This window comes from Sinohyriopsis cumingii, chromosome 12 (genome assembly GCF_028554795.1).
Source record: "Sinohyriopsis cumingii isolate HCF-2022 chromosome 12, ASM2855479v2, whole genome shotgun sequence".
In the NCBI taxonomy this organism is placed as follows: domain Eukaryota; kingdom Metazoa; phylum Mollusca; class Bivalvia; order Unionida; family Unionidae; genus Sinohyriopsis; species Sinohyriopsis cumingii.
This window is the reverse complement of record NC_142972.1, coordinates 100,343,639-100,363,914: the sequence shown is the minus strand read 5'-3', so window position 1 is coordinate 100,363,914 and position 20,276 is coordinate 100,343,639. Positions and strand designations below refer to the sequence as shown.

The 20,276-nt window shown below is 33.3% G+C and overlaps 1 protein-coding gene across 1 annotated transcript in view; it reads right to left on the bottom strand.

Annotated features, from left to right (window-relative positions):
* The window catches only part of LOC149787092 (TPR and ankyrin repeat-containing protein 1-like), a 129,027-nt gene that overhangs the window by 92,889 nt on the left and 15,862 nt on the right, over window positions 1-20,276 (bottom strand). Inside the window, exons 4-10 of the mRNA XM_089976042.1 lie at window positions 19,482-19,754; window positions 16,453-16,718; window positions 14,532-14,714; window positions 13,787-13,985; window positions 9,042-9,326; window positions 4,747-5,106; window positions 1,647-1,904 (exon numbers count right to left, since the gene is read on the bottom strand). Of these exons, the coding sequence (XP_089832168.1) occupies window positions 1,647-1,904; window positions 4,747-5,106; window positions 9,042-9,326; window positions 13,787-13,985; window positions 14,532-14,714; window positions 16,453-16,718; window positions 19,482-19,754 (1,824 nt within the window). The remainder of the gene's footprint in view (window positions 1-1,646; window positions 1,905-4,746; window positions 5,107-9,041; window positions 9,327-13,786; window positions 13,986-14,531; window positions 14,715-16,452; window positions 16,719-19,481; window positions 19,755-20,276) is intronic.

Genomic DNA, 20,276 nt, shown 5'->3' with positions numbered 1-20,276 from the left:
TATATTATAAAATGAGAGGACATTTCTCTTCCTCCTTACATGACCTATTTAATAAATGATGCTGACATTTCAAGCTACATTTTGTATAATGCAATAAAACTGGCATCAATGTTGAGCTCAAACATTTAAAATTTTGCGCTTACACAAAGTCTGATTTACAGTTTCACCTGTATGGAATGCTAGCTTGTTTTTCCATGATATCACTCAATATGGCCTTGATTGCAGCCATCTGATATGCAAATACAACAGGCAGAATGGAATATTGCCCTTTTTTTCTCAAACAACAATGAAGTTATCAATAGATGCTGTACATCACTATCATTTGACCAACGAGTAGGCAGTATTCCATTCACAGTATTGCAGTTGCATATAAAAACCTCTATATAAAATCTTTGTATAGGAATAACAAGTTAAATGTCTGAAGTAAATGTCAGTGCCTAATTTATTATGCAATGCAAAGTGTTGCTTAGAATATCAGGATCATTTCTGAAACAGGAAAGGAAAACTGTCTTCCCTTGTTATCATATATATAGTACATGTATTATGTAATAATAATAATAATAATAATAACAACTTTATTTAAAGAGGGTGACACAGCCACATGGAACTATGTCTCTTTGTGGTCCTCTATTATATGCATATTTGCATTCAAACTACATGTACATAGCTACACACACAAACATACACACACAAATAAGCATTGATAATATGCTATATCTAAACATGGATACATGAAACAGAACATTTGTATAAACATGCTCCCGACTGGTAAATTGTAGACACAGTGCAAAAATAGAGAGACAACATAGTGGTTAATTAGTGGATTTATACTTAAATTGTGATGTATTTGTCAAATCAAACAGATTCCACTTTTCATCAGATTAAATTAAATGTATATATATTTTTACTTTCTTTAATTTCCTTTGAGATTCTGTTCCAAATTAGTGACCCTGAATATAGAAAATATTTCCTGTTTGGTTTTGGGATAGAAAGGTGGTTAGCTGAAACTGATCTTAAATTAGGATTGTTGCCTTGTTTTCAAGCATTGTTCATTCAGATATAACTGGGCCATATTTTTTAAAATTTTTGCACAAGTCAATCCTTTCTCAAAAATATTTGTTCACTTACTGTTAACATTTTAATATTATACCAGGCCCTTTTGGGGAACCCTGACTTTTACAATGTAAGTGCCTTTTTGTGTTTATTTTTTATCTTGACTCTTATTTGATTGCCATTGAAAAAGATTCTCTGTGAAAGCACTTAGTTAAAAAACTAGTTTTGCATTTCTCATCAAAGATTTTAATATTCAGTAAAAGTTTATAAATGACACAAGCAGCCAGGTGGCTAATTCACAATAATGTAATTAATCCTCAAAAAGGAAGTCACACCTTTGAAAGATGTACAACAAGAACAGACATTGTATGATGCCCTTCACAGCTAGAAGTTTATTAACATTTAGAAATTTTAGTGTTGCATCCAGATAAGTTCTTGTCTACATAACACACATAGCAGTTAAAAAAACTTTGATTTATGCTTTTAGCTAGGTCTCAAAATAATAATTTCAAATTTTAAAAAGCAAAGAAATAATTTTTTTTTGTATTCCCTATAATGCTGATTCCATGACTGTATATATATATATATTTTACCATCTTTGCCAAGAGATGCTCCATTGTCCAGCATCAAAGTCACAACCCGTGGCATGTCTTCTGCTCTGAAGTTTGTGTCCCCAATCACATCAACAATGTCAATGCCGCTAGCAAAACTTTTCAACTTGTCAGGACCATGTTTTTTCTGGTACTTGCAGACAGCTGCGTCTAAGTGCCCCCATTTCTTCAACTTAATTAGTTCCATGGTGACAAGCTTGTATATGGTCTCAGACATGGATGTCAAGCAGTCTGGAATTTCTATTTGGACAAGAGTCAGACAAATGTTCATCAGACATGAATTGTAGAGTGCTTTAAATAAGAAAAGTGTTCACAGGACAGGAATACCCCACTACCCTTTATGTTTAAAAAATGTACACATTTAAGAATAAACTTATTTTATATAAATAATGTAATGGCTAAAAATGATCATTATTATGTGAGAGATTGTTTTCTTCTGTGATCTCTCTTACACCAATTTAATAGTGAGAGAAAAGCACTTGTATGAGCTTGAATAAAACAAACTGAAAACATCTGGCCTAAATAATGGAATTTAAATGAACAAAGACAGCACTAATTCTGACAAATATCCTTGGCATTACAATGAAACAACATTCAGTCCTGAATCGGCACTCATCCAACTGGTCACATGACTGGAAGATTTGCTTAAATGGCAGAAATATTAATTTGACATTTGAGGTCTTCATACCAGAATGATGTCTAAATTTTGTTATATTCTGCTTAACTGTTTTAAAAGTTTTAGAAACAATTGCCATATTTGATGATGGATCATACTGGTAACATCAGGCGTGTCAAAGTAAGTGTTTTTGTCATCCATGTGTTAGTGCAATCTGAGCACATGGAGCAGTCTTATTAAAAAAAAAAAAAAAAAACCAATCAACACTGGTATCATGTTGACACTATACAGACTTGAAAAGACAGAATGCCTTCTATAAAATCTGGTCAAATTATATTAGGCAAAATTTGACAAGACATCATTTTAGAAGGATGTCTTTTATTTAGCAACTTTGGCTGTATTTAATGGCAGATCTGCATCACCTGCATGTATTTGTTAGGTTTGAATGCCTGTCAAGTTATTTCAAATTCTGTTTCATCACATTTTTTTATGATATGTCTCATGTATTTCATAATGGATCAGGATTATTTGTTCAAACTTGAATGACCTCTATGTCAAGATGATCTATGCAATATTTGGCTGAAACTTACTGAGTGATTCTAGATAAGCTGAAGAAGTAAATAATGGCTGGCAGATGATATGAACCAGGTAGAGGATCGTGCCATAAGCTCATAACAACGATTTTTTTGTAGAATATGTTCTAACTATATTTTCTTTCTATCTTAAGTAATGGTGACCACATCTGAAACAACTTTTGTATATATTTTATAGTCCTTGCAAGGTTTGATTGTTGTGCAAAAATAACTATCAATGGCACATTCAAATAAGAAAAACGCATAGAGGGTATGAAATCAACATAATTGGCACAAATTCCCAAATCTCTACTGCCGTCATATTTCTGGTTGCATTCTTGGTCTTTTATCTGAGATGTACAATTTTTTGATGATTCTTTTGACTATGAGAGATTGATGGTGTTAACCCAACACATTACATGCAAACAGATGTCTTCACATGAGGTGATTCACTAACATGTCAGCAATTATTTCATGGCAAATCACTCAGATTAATAAATCAGTTTGCCACTACCCAAATGAAATTGTCTTAACGAGACTTCCCTCTTTTCACCCAGACCATTATCATAACAATGAATGATCTTATAAAATAAATATTTATGGATTGTACACTATGACCACAGTAATAATGTAAAGGTCAAAATTTGTATCTCTTGCTTTCAAAGGATAAAGGCAAAGCAACAAAGTAGTGATAGTTTTAAAATCATCATACTACATTGATTCTCATCTGCATATATAATTATTTCTTTGTAAGAAAGATTGCTACTTAGTCCCTTTATAATATGCAAAACTACACTGTTACCTCAGTGATTGCTTGTGCAGTTGCAGCCTGCAGATAATGAGAATGCTTAATATTATAAACTGCCCCTCATGCTGGGATGTTTTCTGCCAAACTGGATAAAATTGTGTCAACTTGATCAAATTATGTAAATAGTGGGGATTTTTTATTTCAGAAGTAACTCAAAGATCTGCACAGGATGCTTTCTGTCAAAATTCTGTTTTAATTTTTTTAAAGGTCAGTGTTTACAGGTGTTAAGTATTTTATTGTGAGTGCATGCTTTATGTCAAATTCTGTCATGCAGTTTTAAGAAAAAAAAATCAGCATCCCCTGTACAAGTTAAAAAACTGTTCATACCTGAAAGCTTTCTATCATATTTTGATCTAATTCTGCTGAGAAGCTTCTGAAAAGTCAACGATTTTTTAATATGTTAGCAAATGCAGATGTATTTGACGGTTGACCAGCCACATCTGCACAAATTTTAGAGAACTTCATCATATGATGATGTCCGAAACTGGTTCAGTAATTTACGATTTCAAAATTGCAATTATGGATGGACAAAGGCTGGACATTGGACATCAGATCAGCCATGTTTTCAAATAGGACCAAATAATATCAGATAAAACTTTCAGTGAAGACCCGATGCTGAGATGACCATACATTTAAAATAGAAATAACACATTATGGCACTGATCGCTGTGGTTGCCACAGAGAATGTCCATGTGGCACCATTTTGATACAAGACCAGAAACAAAGTCTGCTGGTGAATACCTCATATCAAATAAACGTGCAAGAAAAGGAGCGATAAAAACATTTTCAAGATGGTTAATCTGGCAGCTATAATGGACATCAGATCAACACCATTTTCATTTAGGACCAACTAGACATCATAAAGTATTTTAGTTAAACCACATTTTGATTTGACCAACCATTTTGGTGAAGTAACAATAACAAGGGCGGTATCCCTCAATCATCTATTGAATACCCAAAGACAGTCAACTAATCTCATCTTGGTATGAATCATTGAAAATTCAGGTGACTAGTAGGACAAGTGAAAAGAATTAGTATTTAAATCATAAATGAATTATCACATAACAATAATGACATTTAACATACCAGGTGGGGTGGTTTCTCTTAACTTGCCAACAATAGCATTGATCACTTCACCAGTTATGCTCTGCTGACTGGACTGGTGTTTGTGTCCCAGAACTTTTATCAACTTCTGGTATCCACCATCCTGATTTCTTGTGCTGAAGTCATGTTCGCTACCTTTAAACAAATTAACACACCAATCACACTGAACAAATTGATGCCTAGGTACTGCAGCAGTTCCTTGGTCTTGACCTTGTGATCTGTTTTCAGGCGACTCTTCTTTACCTTTGCCTTTTTTGGATTTATTCTTTGCTTGAGAATGGGCCTGTTTCTGTTTGTAATCAGTCAATTGACTCAAATCTTTATGATTGTCCTTCCACAATTCTATTGAAAAGTAAAATTGTAAAGTATATTTAGCATCTAGTACAAAATATTAAATGTTTACAGAACATCCAAGCTAGCCTATGTCTTGTCAATACAAAAACCATAATAAATTTGACTTCAAACTGTAATGTCTTTCAAAATGTTGGCAATATATGTGTTCAGCTTGTAACTGTGGTCCGAAAAATGCATGGGCAAAAAACACCTGACCCACAACTTAAGGATTTTGATACCAAAGCTGCTGTAGAGAAATCTGTTCAAGTTTTTCTTTAAATGAAAAACCAAATGTAGTATGCTATGTTGACAGAATATGGTCATATATTTATTCTTCCATTGACTTCAAAAATGTATTGACCTGAAATGTAACTAAGCTAATTAAATGCATTAAAATAGAAAACAAAGCATAATCTCTTCACTGATTCTGTCCAGCTGAACAAACAATTAAAAAAAATCACAGGAAAGGGCATGGAAAATTGTTATAGTTGTAACATCACAATGACATTTATCATGATTCCATTCCTTAATACAGTGATGACTATTTCAAAATGAAATCTGATGACATGTATATTGGTGATACAATAATAAACTGTGTTCCGCAGGGAAAAATATATTCTTTATGAAAAGTTAAAGTTTAATGAATAATAATTCAACTGTCCCATTCTCAAATTTACACTCATGTAATGAAATACTGGTTTAACAAAAAAGCAGCATCTACAAACAAGATCAAAAGTGTAAACAGAAACTGCATAAATCAAGATGCGCTTCCGAAGCTAATGAACATAAATACTGCTGATCCACTGAGAGAACAAGATGTTTGTAGAGCAATTATACAATGGTTGACCTCAGGACCTGGAGAAAAATATTGCTTTGTGTAAAAATTTCCAAGATTCAAAGAATGAAACAAGTCAATTTAAGTGATTTTATTTTAATTTTTCATATATGAAGTATATCAACTGTAATGATTTATGAAAAATAATAATAAAAAAGGTCAATTTTGGGCGTGTTGAAATTGGGGTCTGGACTTGTGGAGTACAAATCAGGGCCTGTGATAATTTTCTGGCCACCAGCCCACGGTTTATGTCAGAATTTTTTATTTTAGAGCTGATCTGAGTTACCATAGTTACCATTTATATTAGACAGAATACAATAATTTTTTTTCTTGCCCCGGAACTTGAGGTGAAACTTTTCTTCACCTAGTTCATATGTCCAAAGAGTTGAGAAATGAAATAAATTTGTGTTGAATGAGGACCCACCACCACCAGTGCGTGTCGCAAAAAAAATGGATAAACAGAACGACTCTTTCATAATAAAATGAAAGAAACTAACCTTGTATTATTATCATTTATTCCTCTTTTGTCATCATCAGCATTAAAGAAAATAAATATATCCATAACTCGGTATATGTAGCGTAGGCATCCAACACACAGCATGTATTGCTTATATCAGATAACACATGATGCATTGTTCGTCAACTTCAACATAGTGAAACAAATTGTGTTTGGTTGTACTCAAGTACTCTGGTGGCCTAGTGGTTAGAGCGTGTGCCTCAGATGCATTAGGTCACAGGTTTGAACCCCGGCAGAGTCATACCAAAGACATAAAAATGGTACTAGCAACTGCCTCGCTAGGCAATCAGCATTAGGAGGTTAGTGTTAGGACTAGTCGGCCTGGTGTCAGGATAATTTGAGTGGGTGCCTGATGCCCCAGTGCTAGACATGACTATAAACTGTCACGCTGCAGACATTGTGGCGATGTGACTGAAACATTGTTAAAGCTATTTTAAAAATCCAAAACACACACATAAGGTTGTACACAAAGGTTTGAATATGTTATCCAATTGAAAACTTGATTCAAGAAAATCGCAAGCAATAGAGTGAATATATCAACCGATTGCTGGAAGGCACCTGCCATTCATGCATGACACGGTGCTATGTGCAAAATAACCGAGATTGTATTATATCAGTGTCAACTATAATGACAGTATCTCACAAATAAAACTCATTATTTGAAAATACATTCACTGTGATTGCAAATTACAATTATTTTGTCAGCATGGGTTATGAAAAGTGGTATTGAAGCAAGTTATTGCTGTGTATACTATTTACCCATAAACATCAATACCTATCTGTATTAATCATGACTATAGATGCCCAGCAAATAAAAGCTCGGGTGGTGAATAAACACAACTGGCAGCGAGCAATAAATGTTATTTTATTACAAAGCAAGCCGACCAATGAAGCAGACTTTGGATTCTTTTAAGTGTGCCAATTTTTTAAAATATCTTTTTTCACATATGAAGCCAACAGACACAGGAAAGTAAATATTACTTCCTTTTTACAAGTGTTCTTGGTAATTTTAAAAATAAAATGAAACAATGGAAGAATCTTTAAAGTGATACAATATAGTGCTTTGTACATGGACATCGATGATGCAGCATCGATTTGGAAAAAAATAAAATCATTTGATGAATTCATGAAGGCCAGAAGAGAAGATGATGATTCTGCCAACAATATCATCATTAACATGAATGCAATTCTAGTGTTCTTTGATCTCATTTTTGGATGGACTATCAATAAGATGGTGGTAAAAAGTGTAAGAATTAGGACAACTGGTGCGGATTTTAAAACTATCTGACTTTAGTCCATGTAGTTATTGCTTCAGGAGATTTGTTGACTTCAATGATGATTTTCTAGGCATGAGAAAGCTGAAAAATATTCATGTACCGAAAGGATGAATCAAACGTGAGCAGAAGCATTAGACTGATGAGATGATGCTGCAGTGGATTAAACAGTTTTATCTCATGTACAGAGTTTTATATTTTTAAAAAATAAAATTTAAGTTGAGTGCATTCTCCGACATGTAATTTTTGAGTGATTTTAAATGTGACATACAACTTACACTTTGTAAAAAAACAATGTCCCAGAAGATACAGTGCACAAAAAAACTTTAAGAATTAATTTATGGTGTCCCAACAAATATGGTGTCCCAACATATACAGTAAATATGGTATATAAAGCTGACTTCTGCTCCCATGATCACACAAGAAAATTGTAAAATATTAGGAGTGTGTATATTCAAATTGTATGGACATCAAAACCCACCAAAAAGACAAACATGGAGACTGCTGTTCACTTTCTAACATAAGGAATAGGCACCTGAGATTGTACAATCCTACACTGCACAGGATCTGCAGAATACACTTGAATGAAAAACTAAAATTGTTTATGCTGAAAATGTTGGTTATCAATACCATCATAAAGGTAATCATCCCTGACAATGTTTCAAATTGTTATTAAAATCACTTCAAATGCAAAAAGTGAATATCACTAGCTATCATGAAATGTAAGTCTCAAAATACTTGTGTGCCTCTTAGTGAAAGATATTTCTTCAACAATTTCTTTCAACCATAAATTGAATACTGTCAAAATAAGTTTAGACTCCATTATTTATTTGATGTCAGTCAAGATTTTTATGTTGTCTGTATGTATACTAATTACACTGATGTAGTTATACATGCTCTTGTGGTAGACATTATTTTCATAATGTTTTGGGGATATTTTGGCAACATTTTATTGGCATCATGTAGCCAATACTGTGTTGCTGTGTCATTAAACCCTATACATAATGTATGCATAGCTCAAGTTGGCATCAGGCCAGTTCACTACATTATATATGCATGCAGTCAAATTTTTCCAGAACCTGATGGTGTCATAGTTTCAGCACTAAGCATGCTATTTTAGGTGGCCTTTGAGATAATGAGCAAGGGCAAAGGAAATAATGGTCTGACATTTTAAAGGGTATTGAGCAAAAAATCATTCCTGGCTGTAATTCAGATGCATGCACTAATTTAAATTTCCATATGCAACTTGGGCTATAGCTCAGAATAGACTGAATTCAGAATACAGAAACACTTTACTTGTATTATTATGCTAAGTTACCTTGAATAGTGGAGATGAGTGTTTGCACATTCCTTAAGTGAATGTGATATGTTTTATCTTTCACCGTCTTTCCATCTTTGTTCCTGATAAATGGGTTGACATCCTTTTCAGCTAAAAACTTGATAATTTGATGTCTAAATCTGGCATCGTTGCAAGGTTCACGAGCGACAACGTGGAGGACTGTGTCTCCATTGCTGTCAACAATGTTCTGCTCCTTATTTTTTATGACAAATTCATTAATGATGTAGTTCAAAAGAGCCAGGCTTGTTTTGTTTTTGAAGTTTCCTGAAATAAAATGAATAATATAAGAAACTGGGCTGCATTATCCCCATGTTTTAGTAGTTAAGAATGGGGATCTAGCTATACCTGTCATCCATTCATAGGTCTGTTACATTACATTCTATACCATAAGTGTATTTTTCACAAACCTCTGTTACCCTTGTTCCATGTCATAAAACTCTTCAATAAAGGCATTGGGGCCATTCCCTTTGGGTTCACTTGTTTGGAGTGAATAACACGGATATGCATTATATATGTCAGAGTTGGTTCACCATCTAAGAAGATGGAGGATTGGATGTCTCTGGAAGGGAAGGAACATGCAATAAACATCAAGATTACTTCATACCTGTGGCATATTGTAGGTGGGGGAAATAATCATGAGTTTTGAACACCCCATGACTTGAAATTTCTTATAGAATAATACATTTCTTGTGCGAAGATTGTTTCATGTTATACTTGTCATATTTTCTGATAAACTGGTTGTCTTGTAATGCAGACATTAAGTCAGAACAAAAGAACATACTGTGTAAGTGTTTCTAGCACAAAGTGCACTCTGAGTTAAATCTGTACATGAGTGACAAAATAAGGATCATTACAGTCTTTTATTTAAGAAATTAAAGTCTTTAACATTTAGCTTAATTTATAAGTCGAGTAATGTATGGGTGTAAAAATGATTCCAATGCTGAACTTGCACCAAGACAGCACTGACAAAAACACATCCTACAAAATTTATCAGAACTCTGAGTATATTTCTATTAAACTTTCTGCATTCAAAAGTGCATATTGTTATTATGTTCAATATAACAAGAGCGATATTCAGGTTTCCCAAGTTCTTGAATTAATTTTACTAAACAGCTAAAGATGTTCAACAATACACATTTTTCATTTAGTTTTCATCATGATAACAAAATTCAAATTCAAATTCAAACCGTTCACGTGGCCTATTGGTTAGAGCGTCCGCCTCAGAAGCAGGAAGTCGTGGGTTTGAACCCCGGCCGAGACATATCAAAGACTTTCAAAAATGGTACTAACATGTAAACAAACATGATCTATTTACAAGCCATATTCAGAAGCAGTTGAGCTTCCCAGCTGCATATTTCGAGACTAGGTTTAGTTCTGATACCATCACTGATCGCAAATAACTGGATGATGATCCTAACTCTTATTTGGACCATAATTCAGACAGGTCATCAATGATTACTATGCCTCTACATGAGATATATGAATCAGCTGGGACTGGAAGCATCACTGCTATAGTTAATGGCCATGTTATGCTCAATTTAATAAAGTTTAATAAATCTGACATACCCTTACCATTCTTGAAAGGATTTGTTCCCAATCACTGGGGATTCCCTTCATACTGGACTGATCTTATGAATATCTATATTGTGCCTTTTACTTCTGGAGATGCATAGGATCTATAAATAGGTATTTATAATCCTTAAAAATAATGTTATGGCTCTATGGTCTTAAATTAAGTGTGTGTATGATTTGGATTTTTAATGTAGTATTTAACAGTCAAATCACTACGATTTCTGCAGTGCGTCGGTTTATAGTGATGTCTAGCACTGGGGTATCATGCCACAGATATGTAGCATGATGCCCCACCCAGTCACATTATACTGACACCAGGCCGACTAGTATTAAAGTTGACCTCTTTATGCTTCTGCTATTACCATTTTTATTAAGTCTTTTGTATGACGGCTGGGGATCGAACATACAACCTCCCACATCCGAGGTGGATGCGTAATAGACAACAGTGATCACTTTAAACAACTCAGCAACCTGGGCAGGGCCAGATTCATCAAGCAGAAAGCACACGTCATTGTGGTAGAAACATAATATAACAAAAGAACTGCTGACATGTGCTTCATGCTATATGAATTTTACCCAGGTTATTGTTCTTGAAAAAAACGTATAGAAAATTTTGTGTTCTTTGGTGCTTTTTTAATAACAAACAGTATGCAAATTTCATTTACTATTTTTGGTTTCTTTCTACAAATGGATACTGCTGATATCATGTTACTACTAAACCTGTGATGCTGTGAATGTTGGTTGTTTGTAAAAGTAGAAAAGTAGGTAGCATATTTCATGTAATTTTTTGTACATGAAAAAATAATTATTAATTTCAGTGTACGAAAAATTATATGAAAAATAAATAATTATCATTTTGTTGTACTCACTGTGTATGAAAAATAAAGGGATCATACCCAAACAAGTTCTACCGAACACACGCTACTCAACAACCTGATGGTACAAATGTACAGAATAAATGTATATTTTCTGTCTCATTCCGCTCTCATCTCAAGAATTCAAGTACAATCAAAATAAAAGTACTCAAAAAGATTTTTGTTTTGTTTTTAGTGAAGAAGAGAGAGAGAGGGAGAGGATAATGTCTCAATGTGCAAGATTGTATGCATTTAGAGCATATTTCTTTGTAGCTGTTATGTTGTGTAGTGTTGGCAAAATGATTAAGATGGCCTGAACATGTATTTATTGGTAAATTGTATGCAACGATATGAATCCACATTGTCAAGAAACTAAGTGCAACTTGTATTCTTATAGCAACAACAACCTTATTTTCAAATTACAATAAAAAATATAAGGAACTTGAAAACATGTTTTAGTTGCGTACGAACATGTGTGTGTGTGAGAGAGAGAGAGAGAGAGAGAGAGAGAGAGAGAGATGAAACAAACTTTTTTCAGTGTAAAAGACCATATTTATTCTGGGCAGTTTTTATTTGTAGCTTTTGCAAAGAGAAAAAAAACTTTCCAGTTACCTGACAACTGTGACAATCCTCATGTATTAGAACACAACTATATTCCATTATCAATAAGCATCTCTAAAGCAACAATTCATTCTTGTTTTAATTACGATATACATTGTTAGAATAACCACATGGCTATGCAGCGTTATTTATATGCTAAATAAACATGCTAAGATCTTTGGTTGATCCAGTTGAAACCAGAGAGAGGGCAAGATACAAGAGATGAGGTCAAATCAGCGAGGCTGCCAGTAAAGAAACGAGGCTCTCTTTAGGGCGATGAAAATCTGTCAGTGTGCTATCATGGCCATTTTCCATACAGTAGATGTTGTAAAGACCAGTGATCATACACATTACTTGTTATTCGAACTCACCAACAAAGGTAACAATAGAGGGTTATATCCTAGAATAGATTTTTAACAAAATGTTAATTATATCCAAATCAAAACAGTAAAAGAACTTAAAAGATTGTATATGTACAAATCGATTTAGCAGAGTCTGTGATTTTCAAACTGACGATAGAAAATGACAAGTTTTTTACAATTTATTTTTTATGACTATAATGAAACAATAAGGCTAGTTCATCACTGGTCTGTGTGGTTTGTGGTCTTTACTTTTAGCATGTACTCAGATATAATTTTTGTTGGATAAGAAAATATCACAGGACTTCCGAACTCATTTTAAAAGGCATGTGGTCTTTTGTTACAGTGACAGACTTAATACAGATAACTAATTAGCAACAATTCATTATTACTTTTTGTAAAAACAAAATGGCTAAACGGTATCTTCGAGCTATTTTTGTAAATGTAAATCTTCGTAGTAGAAATATTGTGTCCAACAATTTAAAGGATTTTTCAAAACATTCAAAGTGTAATGCACAAAATAAATGATATTATTTACTTATTAATATTTCACGATCTCATGAATATTCAGTATTTTTTTATTTTATCTAAGTGTAGAAATTTAGACAAATCTGTTGTTTTTTAGATCCTTCAAAGATTGTCTAAAGAGCAATTAAAAACAATTCTGTTTATTGTTTTATACATAGCACATTTTCAGACAATTTTATTTCTTTACACGCTGTCATGACTAGCCTTTACTACCACTTGACTTAACCATAAATGGCTAAAACTTCATTTTTTTTGTCTTCCACTATCATCATGTGACATCCTGATATTATTATACTAACAATTAAAATTCTCATCAGCACTGTATCACTGTACGGTCTGTTTGTGAAAATGGATTTTTTTTTAAATTTTAGGACAATTTATGAGGTAAACAAGGACCTATTCCTCTGAGTCATGATGTTGGACCCATAGCATTTAAGGTGACTGACATTTAATAATATAAACTGATAAATAATATAAAAAACTGTACAAATGTTATGCTCAAATGTTTCATTTTCATCACTTCAGAAAGAATAATTATCATGTGATAATTTATTGTGTAAACTGATTGTGTCGAGTCTCGGATTCAGCCAATGTGGGTATGTGAGAAAGCTTGCCAGTAGCTTCTCGAGGGTCAGTGGTTCTTTCCGGGATTTCCCAGGTTCTTCCTCCACCATTAATACTGGCAGCCATGTATAGCCTATCATGTGCTGAAAAATGGCATTAAAACCTACAACAACAACAATAAACTGATTGTGTATTAAAGTTTGGTCTGAGGGAGTATTAACATTTAATAGCTTAATATACAACAAACCTGCTTTGATGGTCATGTAAGCAACTGCATGGAAATAGGTGTCTCCTGGGTAGCATGAGATCTTTTGGTAATCACTGTCATACCAGAATGAGTAGCACAGCATAACCATAATCCAGGGATACTTTTTTGCTTTCTCCACATTGCATAGTGGTTTCAAATCCAAGGGAAAGTGGGCTTTAACATGAACACTCATATCAGCCTGAAGATATGCAACAAAGGCCATATTCCACTCATTATATAGAATGAAGTTGTAGGCAACTCGGAACCATATGAGACCAGTAGTCTTATAAAGTCTTGCCTCAAGAGGAACTGTATGAAAAAAAATAGAATCTTTGTGAAACAAACAGACCAATAAGCTCTTGAAAATACCTTTTCAGATCAATGTTTTAAATCAATGTTCTGAACAATTACTATTAACCTCTCAACAATGCCTGATTGACATACATTGTAAAATAATGTATGTTATTTTCTCTGGCAACAATCTAGGTATACCATCCATACAGCAAGACGTTCTTGAAAACAAAAACAGTTATACGCATGCCCCAAGCCAGGTGCATGAGTAGATTGTGTCATGCTAAAAATTCTCCACTATATGGAAGGATGCATTCACACTGAACAGACAGTGGCTTTTTGGCACGAACAATGATAGGCTACATAATTGGGATGGGTGATGCATTGCTGCTATTAAATCTTAGTATTCAGCAAGCAAAATATTTTCTGACTTCGTATTAATTTCATCACCTACTATAAAACCCAGCTTACACTTTCTCCTGGGCAGCAGCTGATATGTACGTATCAATTCCATAAGGATGTCTACTTTGATATTGTCATCCAGCCTCAATGCAACTCTCAGGGCACAGTATAGTGATTTTAAAGACTCCTCGAAATGTTGTAGACCTCGCAGTGCACTTCCTATACAGACATGTCCCTGGAAAACAGAACACATTATAATGTTAAAAAATCTTGTGTAACTGGTATTACAACATATATTGTACAATTCAACCAATTTATTTCAATTTCTTTTGTTTCACTGAAAATGTGGATCTCAACCCAAATATATGGTCAAGTCTAGATTTCTAATGTTCCAATGAGCCTACATCATAAATTTACTGAAAGACAAGAGCCACAGGTTGTTTCATTGATTGTTTGTGAATTATGTGGAATTGACATATTACTGTGAAATGGCTCATTCTGAGCTACTACTTTTACACCAGCATCTGACCTATAATATAATTCATGACTTTAGCATATAAATGGATTTAAAATGTTAAGCATTATAAATTTTATCACATGAAGAGGGACTAAATGTAAGTTGTTAATTTATTTCCATTCAATAACAGAATTCTTTTTAACACTGGTTTTGCCTTTATTTTTTCCATCTACCTAACCATCCAGTCGGGTATTTTTATTTTCCTTAAGTGCAACTCTGGCTCACTGATGAAAAGTCACCCCTTCATATGGATTTGACTTGCACAATAAATGGGGAATCAATGCCTTATATCTACTCAAAATGAATAGATATCTTCTATGTATGCATGTGTTTGTGTATATATATATATATATATATATATGGTGTCATACAGTTGTGACAGTGGAGTATAAATTTACATGCTGGAAAGTTGTTTTCTGGAAATAACAAAAGACACTTCTTCACCATACATCTCATAAAGATATAACATATATTGTTATGTATATTTAAATTATATCGTTTGTTGTCTTTTGTTCATGGCTATATGTTATGCATATCTGTATTTTGTCACTGCCCTTCATCCAAAATCAAGTTAATGGTGTACCAGACTACTGTCTTGAAAAATTATTCATTTTTACCGTACCATTTGAAGTGGAATTAGTCTCATTGTTGTGTTCAGTTTTTAGTTTGGGTAGATTAATTTATTTTAATTATTAAATTATTCACTGGAATTACAAAGTGCTCATTAATACGTCTTGGACTAAATCATTATTTTGGAATCATAATGAATTCAGTCATGATCATTGTGGAATATATTATTGTGATACAAAAGGCTGTTAACACAGCATTCAAAACTACAGGCACATCCACAAATCTAATATTGGAATTTAGCTGGAACACCACTGAATTCAAATGGAACTCTATACATATGGGTTAACTTTTAGGATTATTTGTGATTTAATTCATAATAATGCAAGTTTCATTTTTTTTACTTTGTATTCTAAAGAAATTATTTATTTGCTGAATTTTATAAAACTTCTTGGTTTTCACTATTTTTGATTAATTAGTTTAATGCCATAGAGTTGCAACAATATAAAAGTTGGATGGACAATTCTTTCTTTATCTCCTACCAGCATCACTAATTCAGAGATAAAAACATACCCTTTGAAAGTTACTCTTTATAAACCAAAGGTGTAGCCACTATTAAGAAAAAAAATGCTAAACAGCTGAAAATCATTAATGGAGCTGAGCCCAAACAGCCTTATGCTGTAGTATTACTTAATCTTTAATTTTTCTTAACTTGAAACTTCACTTTTCTCTTCTTATACTAATATATCCCCATATAAATCAGTGACCAAAATACTGACCTTAACTTTGACAAGGTCAAACAAATTTTCAAGGTCACCATAGAGCTTCTTAAAGTTTGAAGAACACTTGAAGCACTGCTCAAAAGACCAAAATATTAAAGTATCCATACCCTGTAAAATTGTTGATCATATGAAACACTCTTATTGGCATCATCTAAGGCCTCTTGATATTTGTTCTGTCTAAGAGAAACAGCTGCTCTGCTTGCATAGAGGTCAGAAATATCTTGGGGCTTCAACCCTGTGGGCATTTGAGAGCTATTCTCCTCAAAGATCTGAATTGCCCGGCTGTAATATTCACCAGCACCTACACAATCATGTGCTTCAAATTTCTTGTTTCCCTCTTGCTTCAACTGTGCTATATCAGCAGTGGTAAGCTCTAAAGCATAAAAAATATTACAATTTTAAAAGACAGTCAATTTGTTGAGTGAAGTCTTAAACAACATAAGGATCTAATGCTAGTCATTAGCATATACAAGTTTAGGGACTAGCTAATTACCATAATCTTTCAGGGTGTTCATAAAACTTCACTGCCCTGGCAGTTGGAGTTATATATTAATAGGAGTTAAAGTGATTGTAATGTAATTTTATTTACTGGAATTTGACATTTTCCAGAAATTAATTTTATCTGTTTTTTGTTAATACCTAATATTTATAAGTTACTGAATTTTTATGGGAATATATGAATGAGTTTTTCGTATGTAAATACTGCATGACATAGGGAGTGCAGTCTATCCATCTGACAAAACGAGTTCATATTTTCCCATACAAATGCAGTTACCTTTTCATTATATGCTCATTTTTTTATTCTACCTAATGCTTAATTATATTAACAAAATACACAACAAAAAACAAAATAACTGAATGTATGCTGTATTCCAAACTAAATACACAAACGCAGATTCATCATTACACAACAACAACATTATTACTACACACATCACTCCGCCCAGATAAATCTGAACTCAGTCACGCGTTCGACATAACTTTCGAGAGAAAATGGCGTGTCTAGTTAAAATTGTAATTTGGAGTCATACTGTGAAGGAATGCATTGCAACAACTTTTCCATTTGATCTGGAATGAATAGATTTTGGTATTTGTTTCGATTCTACAAAATTTCGTGATTATGGACTGGATTTACATGTGACAATTCCACATGAAATACATCAGATTGAAGAAATGAGGGAGAAGAGTGCTGATATCTGCAAATGTATGTGTTTTTGTTTCTGTCAATGAATGTTTGAAATCATAATGTGGGAAAAACAGTAAGTCTTTCAACTGCAATTATCAATAAGACAATATGGAATTTAATGTTTATTTCATTTTGAGTGCAGTAAGGAGGATGTAATTGCACTTATTTCGAAAATACAGTACAATTTTCAAATGTGTAATCATGATTGAGAAAATATGACATGGCTCATGTAATTCCAATTTGCAGAACTAAGAAAATTAATTTTGAGGAAATTTAGGGTGCAAAACTGAAAGTATATTTTTTGCCATTTTTATCACCAACTAAAGAAGACAGTTTATGCTTTGTCACTTGTATGTTATTTGTATGGACCCTTTCTTGCGTCTTTTGCATAGCTAGCCTAAATCCAAAACATTGTAACAAAAAAGTTAATGGAGAATGTGCCAAAGCAGCTGGTATGTGGCAGGCTATGAAACAGCTTTACTTCATTCAAAAATAAATTTAAACAACCACAACATAAAGCACCTACTACGCGAGTGTACATGATTTGTTTACAAATCAAAAGTACTGGTGTCTGCGTCCATTGTTTGTTTACAATAGAAAGTAGTTCCTTTATGCATGTGAATGCAATATGATGGTGTGCAATATTGTAAAATACTGAACAATTCTGACAATGTAAAGTTAACGGAGAAAAAAATTGGCATATAATAATAAAACTTTGTATCATAATGCTGACCTAGTTCCTAACCATGATTCAGAATCAGTAAACAACTTCTTTTTTTATTTATTTTTTTATTCACTCTTAATGTGGGATTTATAGCGTGAAATTGAGGTTGTACTGGATGTACATGACTTTAGACATGTAAAAAGCCTCTATTTTGAAATTCTGGTTTTGCTGGAATTGAGCATTAGCCAGATTTAAAAGTGAAGTTTTGAAAAATAATTTCATTTGCCCTTCTAAACACTCAGACATCAAGGCGTTCATTCAGTTGTAACCAGTTGGAGTTTAATTATTTGGATTCTAAGAGATTAATTCTTTTCCCTGGAATATTTAATTGCTCATACAGAATTCTTGGACAAAGACATTTATTGAAATTTTATTCGGAATTCAAAACTGGAATATTATTTTCTGTGGCTCAACAAAGATCTGTAGACACATCAGTGCTTCACTGACTAAAGCATATATCATCACCTTCCATTTTGGATTTTCGTCAGGACTCAAACTCAAATTCATTAGAACATTTTATTTCTAGGTCTTCGAATTTTTAATTCTTGGATTTTTTTGGGATTTGATTCTTAAAACTGTAAGTTCTTTTCCTCATTTTTACCTTGTTTTACTAGGGAAATACATTATTTGTTAACTTTTACAAAGCTTGTTGTCTTCAGTTTTTTCTTGTTACTGTTTATGACAGCCTAAACATGTAACACTGTGTAAACAATTTCCAACATTCAGTACATCAAAATAGGAGTGTGTGAGCAGGATTTTTTTTACAAAGCTTTAAACATTTTCCAGTCATATTACTATTATGTGTGCAATGTGACAGTTTATAGTGATGTCTAGCACTCAGGCATCATGTCCACCCAGTCACATTATCCTGACACCAGGCTGACCAGTCCTAACACTAAACTCCTAATGCTGAGTGCCCAGCAAGGCAGCCTCTTGTATCATTTTCATAAGTCTTTGGTCTGACTCGACCAGGTTTCAAACCAAAGACCTCCTGCATCCGAGGCAGACGCTCTAACCACTTAGGCCGCTGGAGTAGTCTCAAAATAGGAAAGTAAAAGGTAGTTTAAAATTTCTGTAAGAATAAACCACTGAATGTTTACTGAAAACTTCAATATGGACAACAGAACCAACATTTTCCAGACCAATAAAATCAAAAAAGATATATTAACTCAAATAAAAGTTAAACCCTTCCCAACTTCACTGGCAAAGAAATTATAAATGCTTACTTTCAGATTTAACATTGGCTGTTTTGATAAGATTATAAATCTTGTGAGTATATTCTATATAGTCTATGGGAAGCTTTCCATCAGCATCTGGAATATCCAGCCGACATCCATTTTTTATGAGAATACAAATCACTGTCTCCACAATTGTGGGCTGGAATTGTGCAGACTTGATAACTACATGGTATGGTCCATTGCCACAGGAGTCCTTAGCATCTTTCTGATCTGGATGCATAGCATACTCCTCCAGCAGATATGTCAACAGATCAACAGAACCTAACCAAAAATAAAGATGGAATAACACAATCAAGCAACAATAAAAACATTAAAACAAACACACAAATATAAACAAATGACAAATATATGGTAGTACATGATCTATTCTACAGGGTTCATACTGGTTTTTAGCATGAGGAATTACAATAAAACAGACAAGTTCTAGTTCAGTTCTCCTGGCTTTTCCTAGACAATTTTACAGAATAATAATAATAATAATAATAATTTATAGAGGGGGACTCATTTAGTCAGGGACTATTCTCTCTTAAAGCCATCTTAAGAAGAAAGCATAACAATATTCATCATATAGTAGTTATTACTATTTATTTTAATACGTTGTTAGTATGATAGATAATAAATTTTATTATTATCTATTAGTAAGTCACACATACTTCAGTTACAATGCTGTCGGACATTTCTGCGCACCTAAGGTTTCCATCACCAATACTGAAGCAAAACGCACATCAAATTCAACTGATTGACAAAAATAAAATTCTGCAATGCTACCATTTGAAAAGAGGC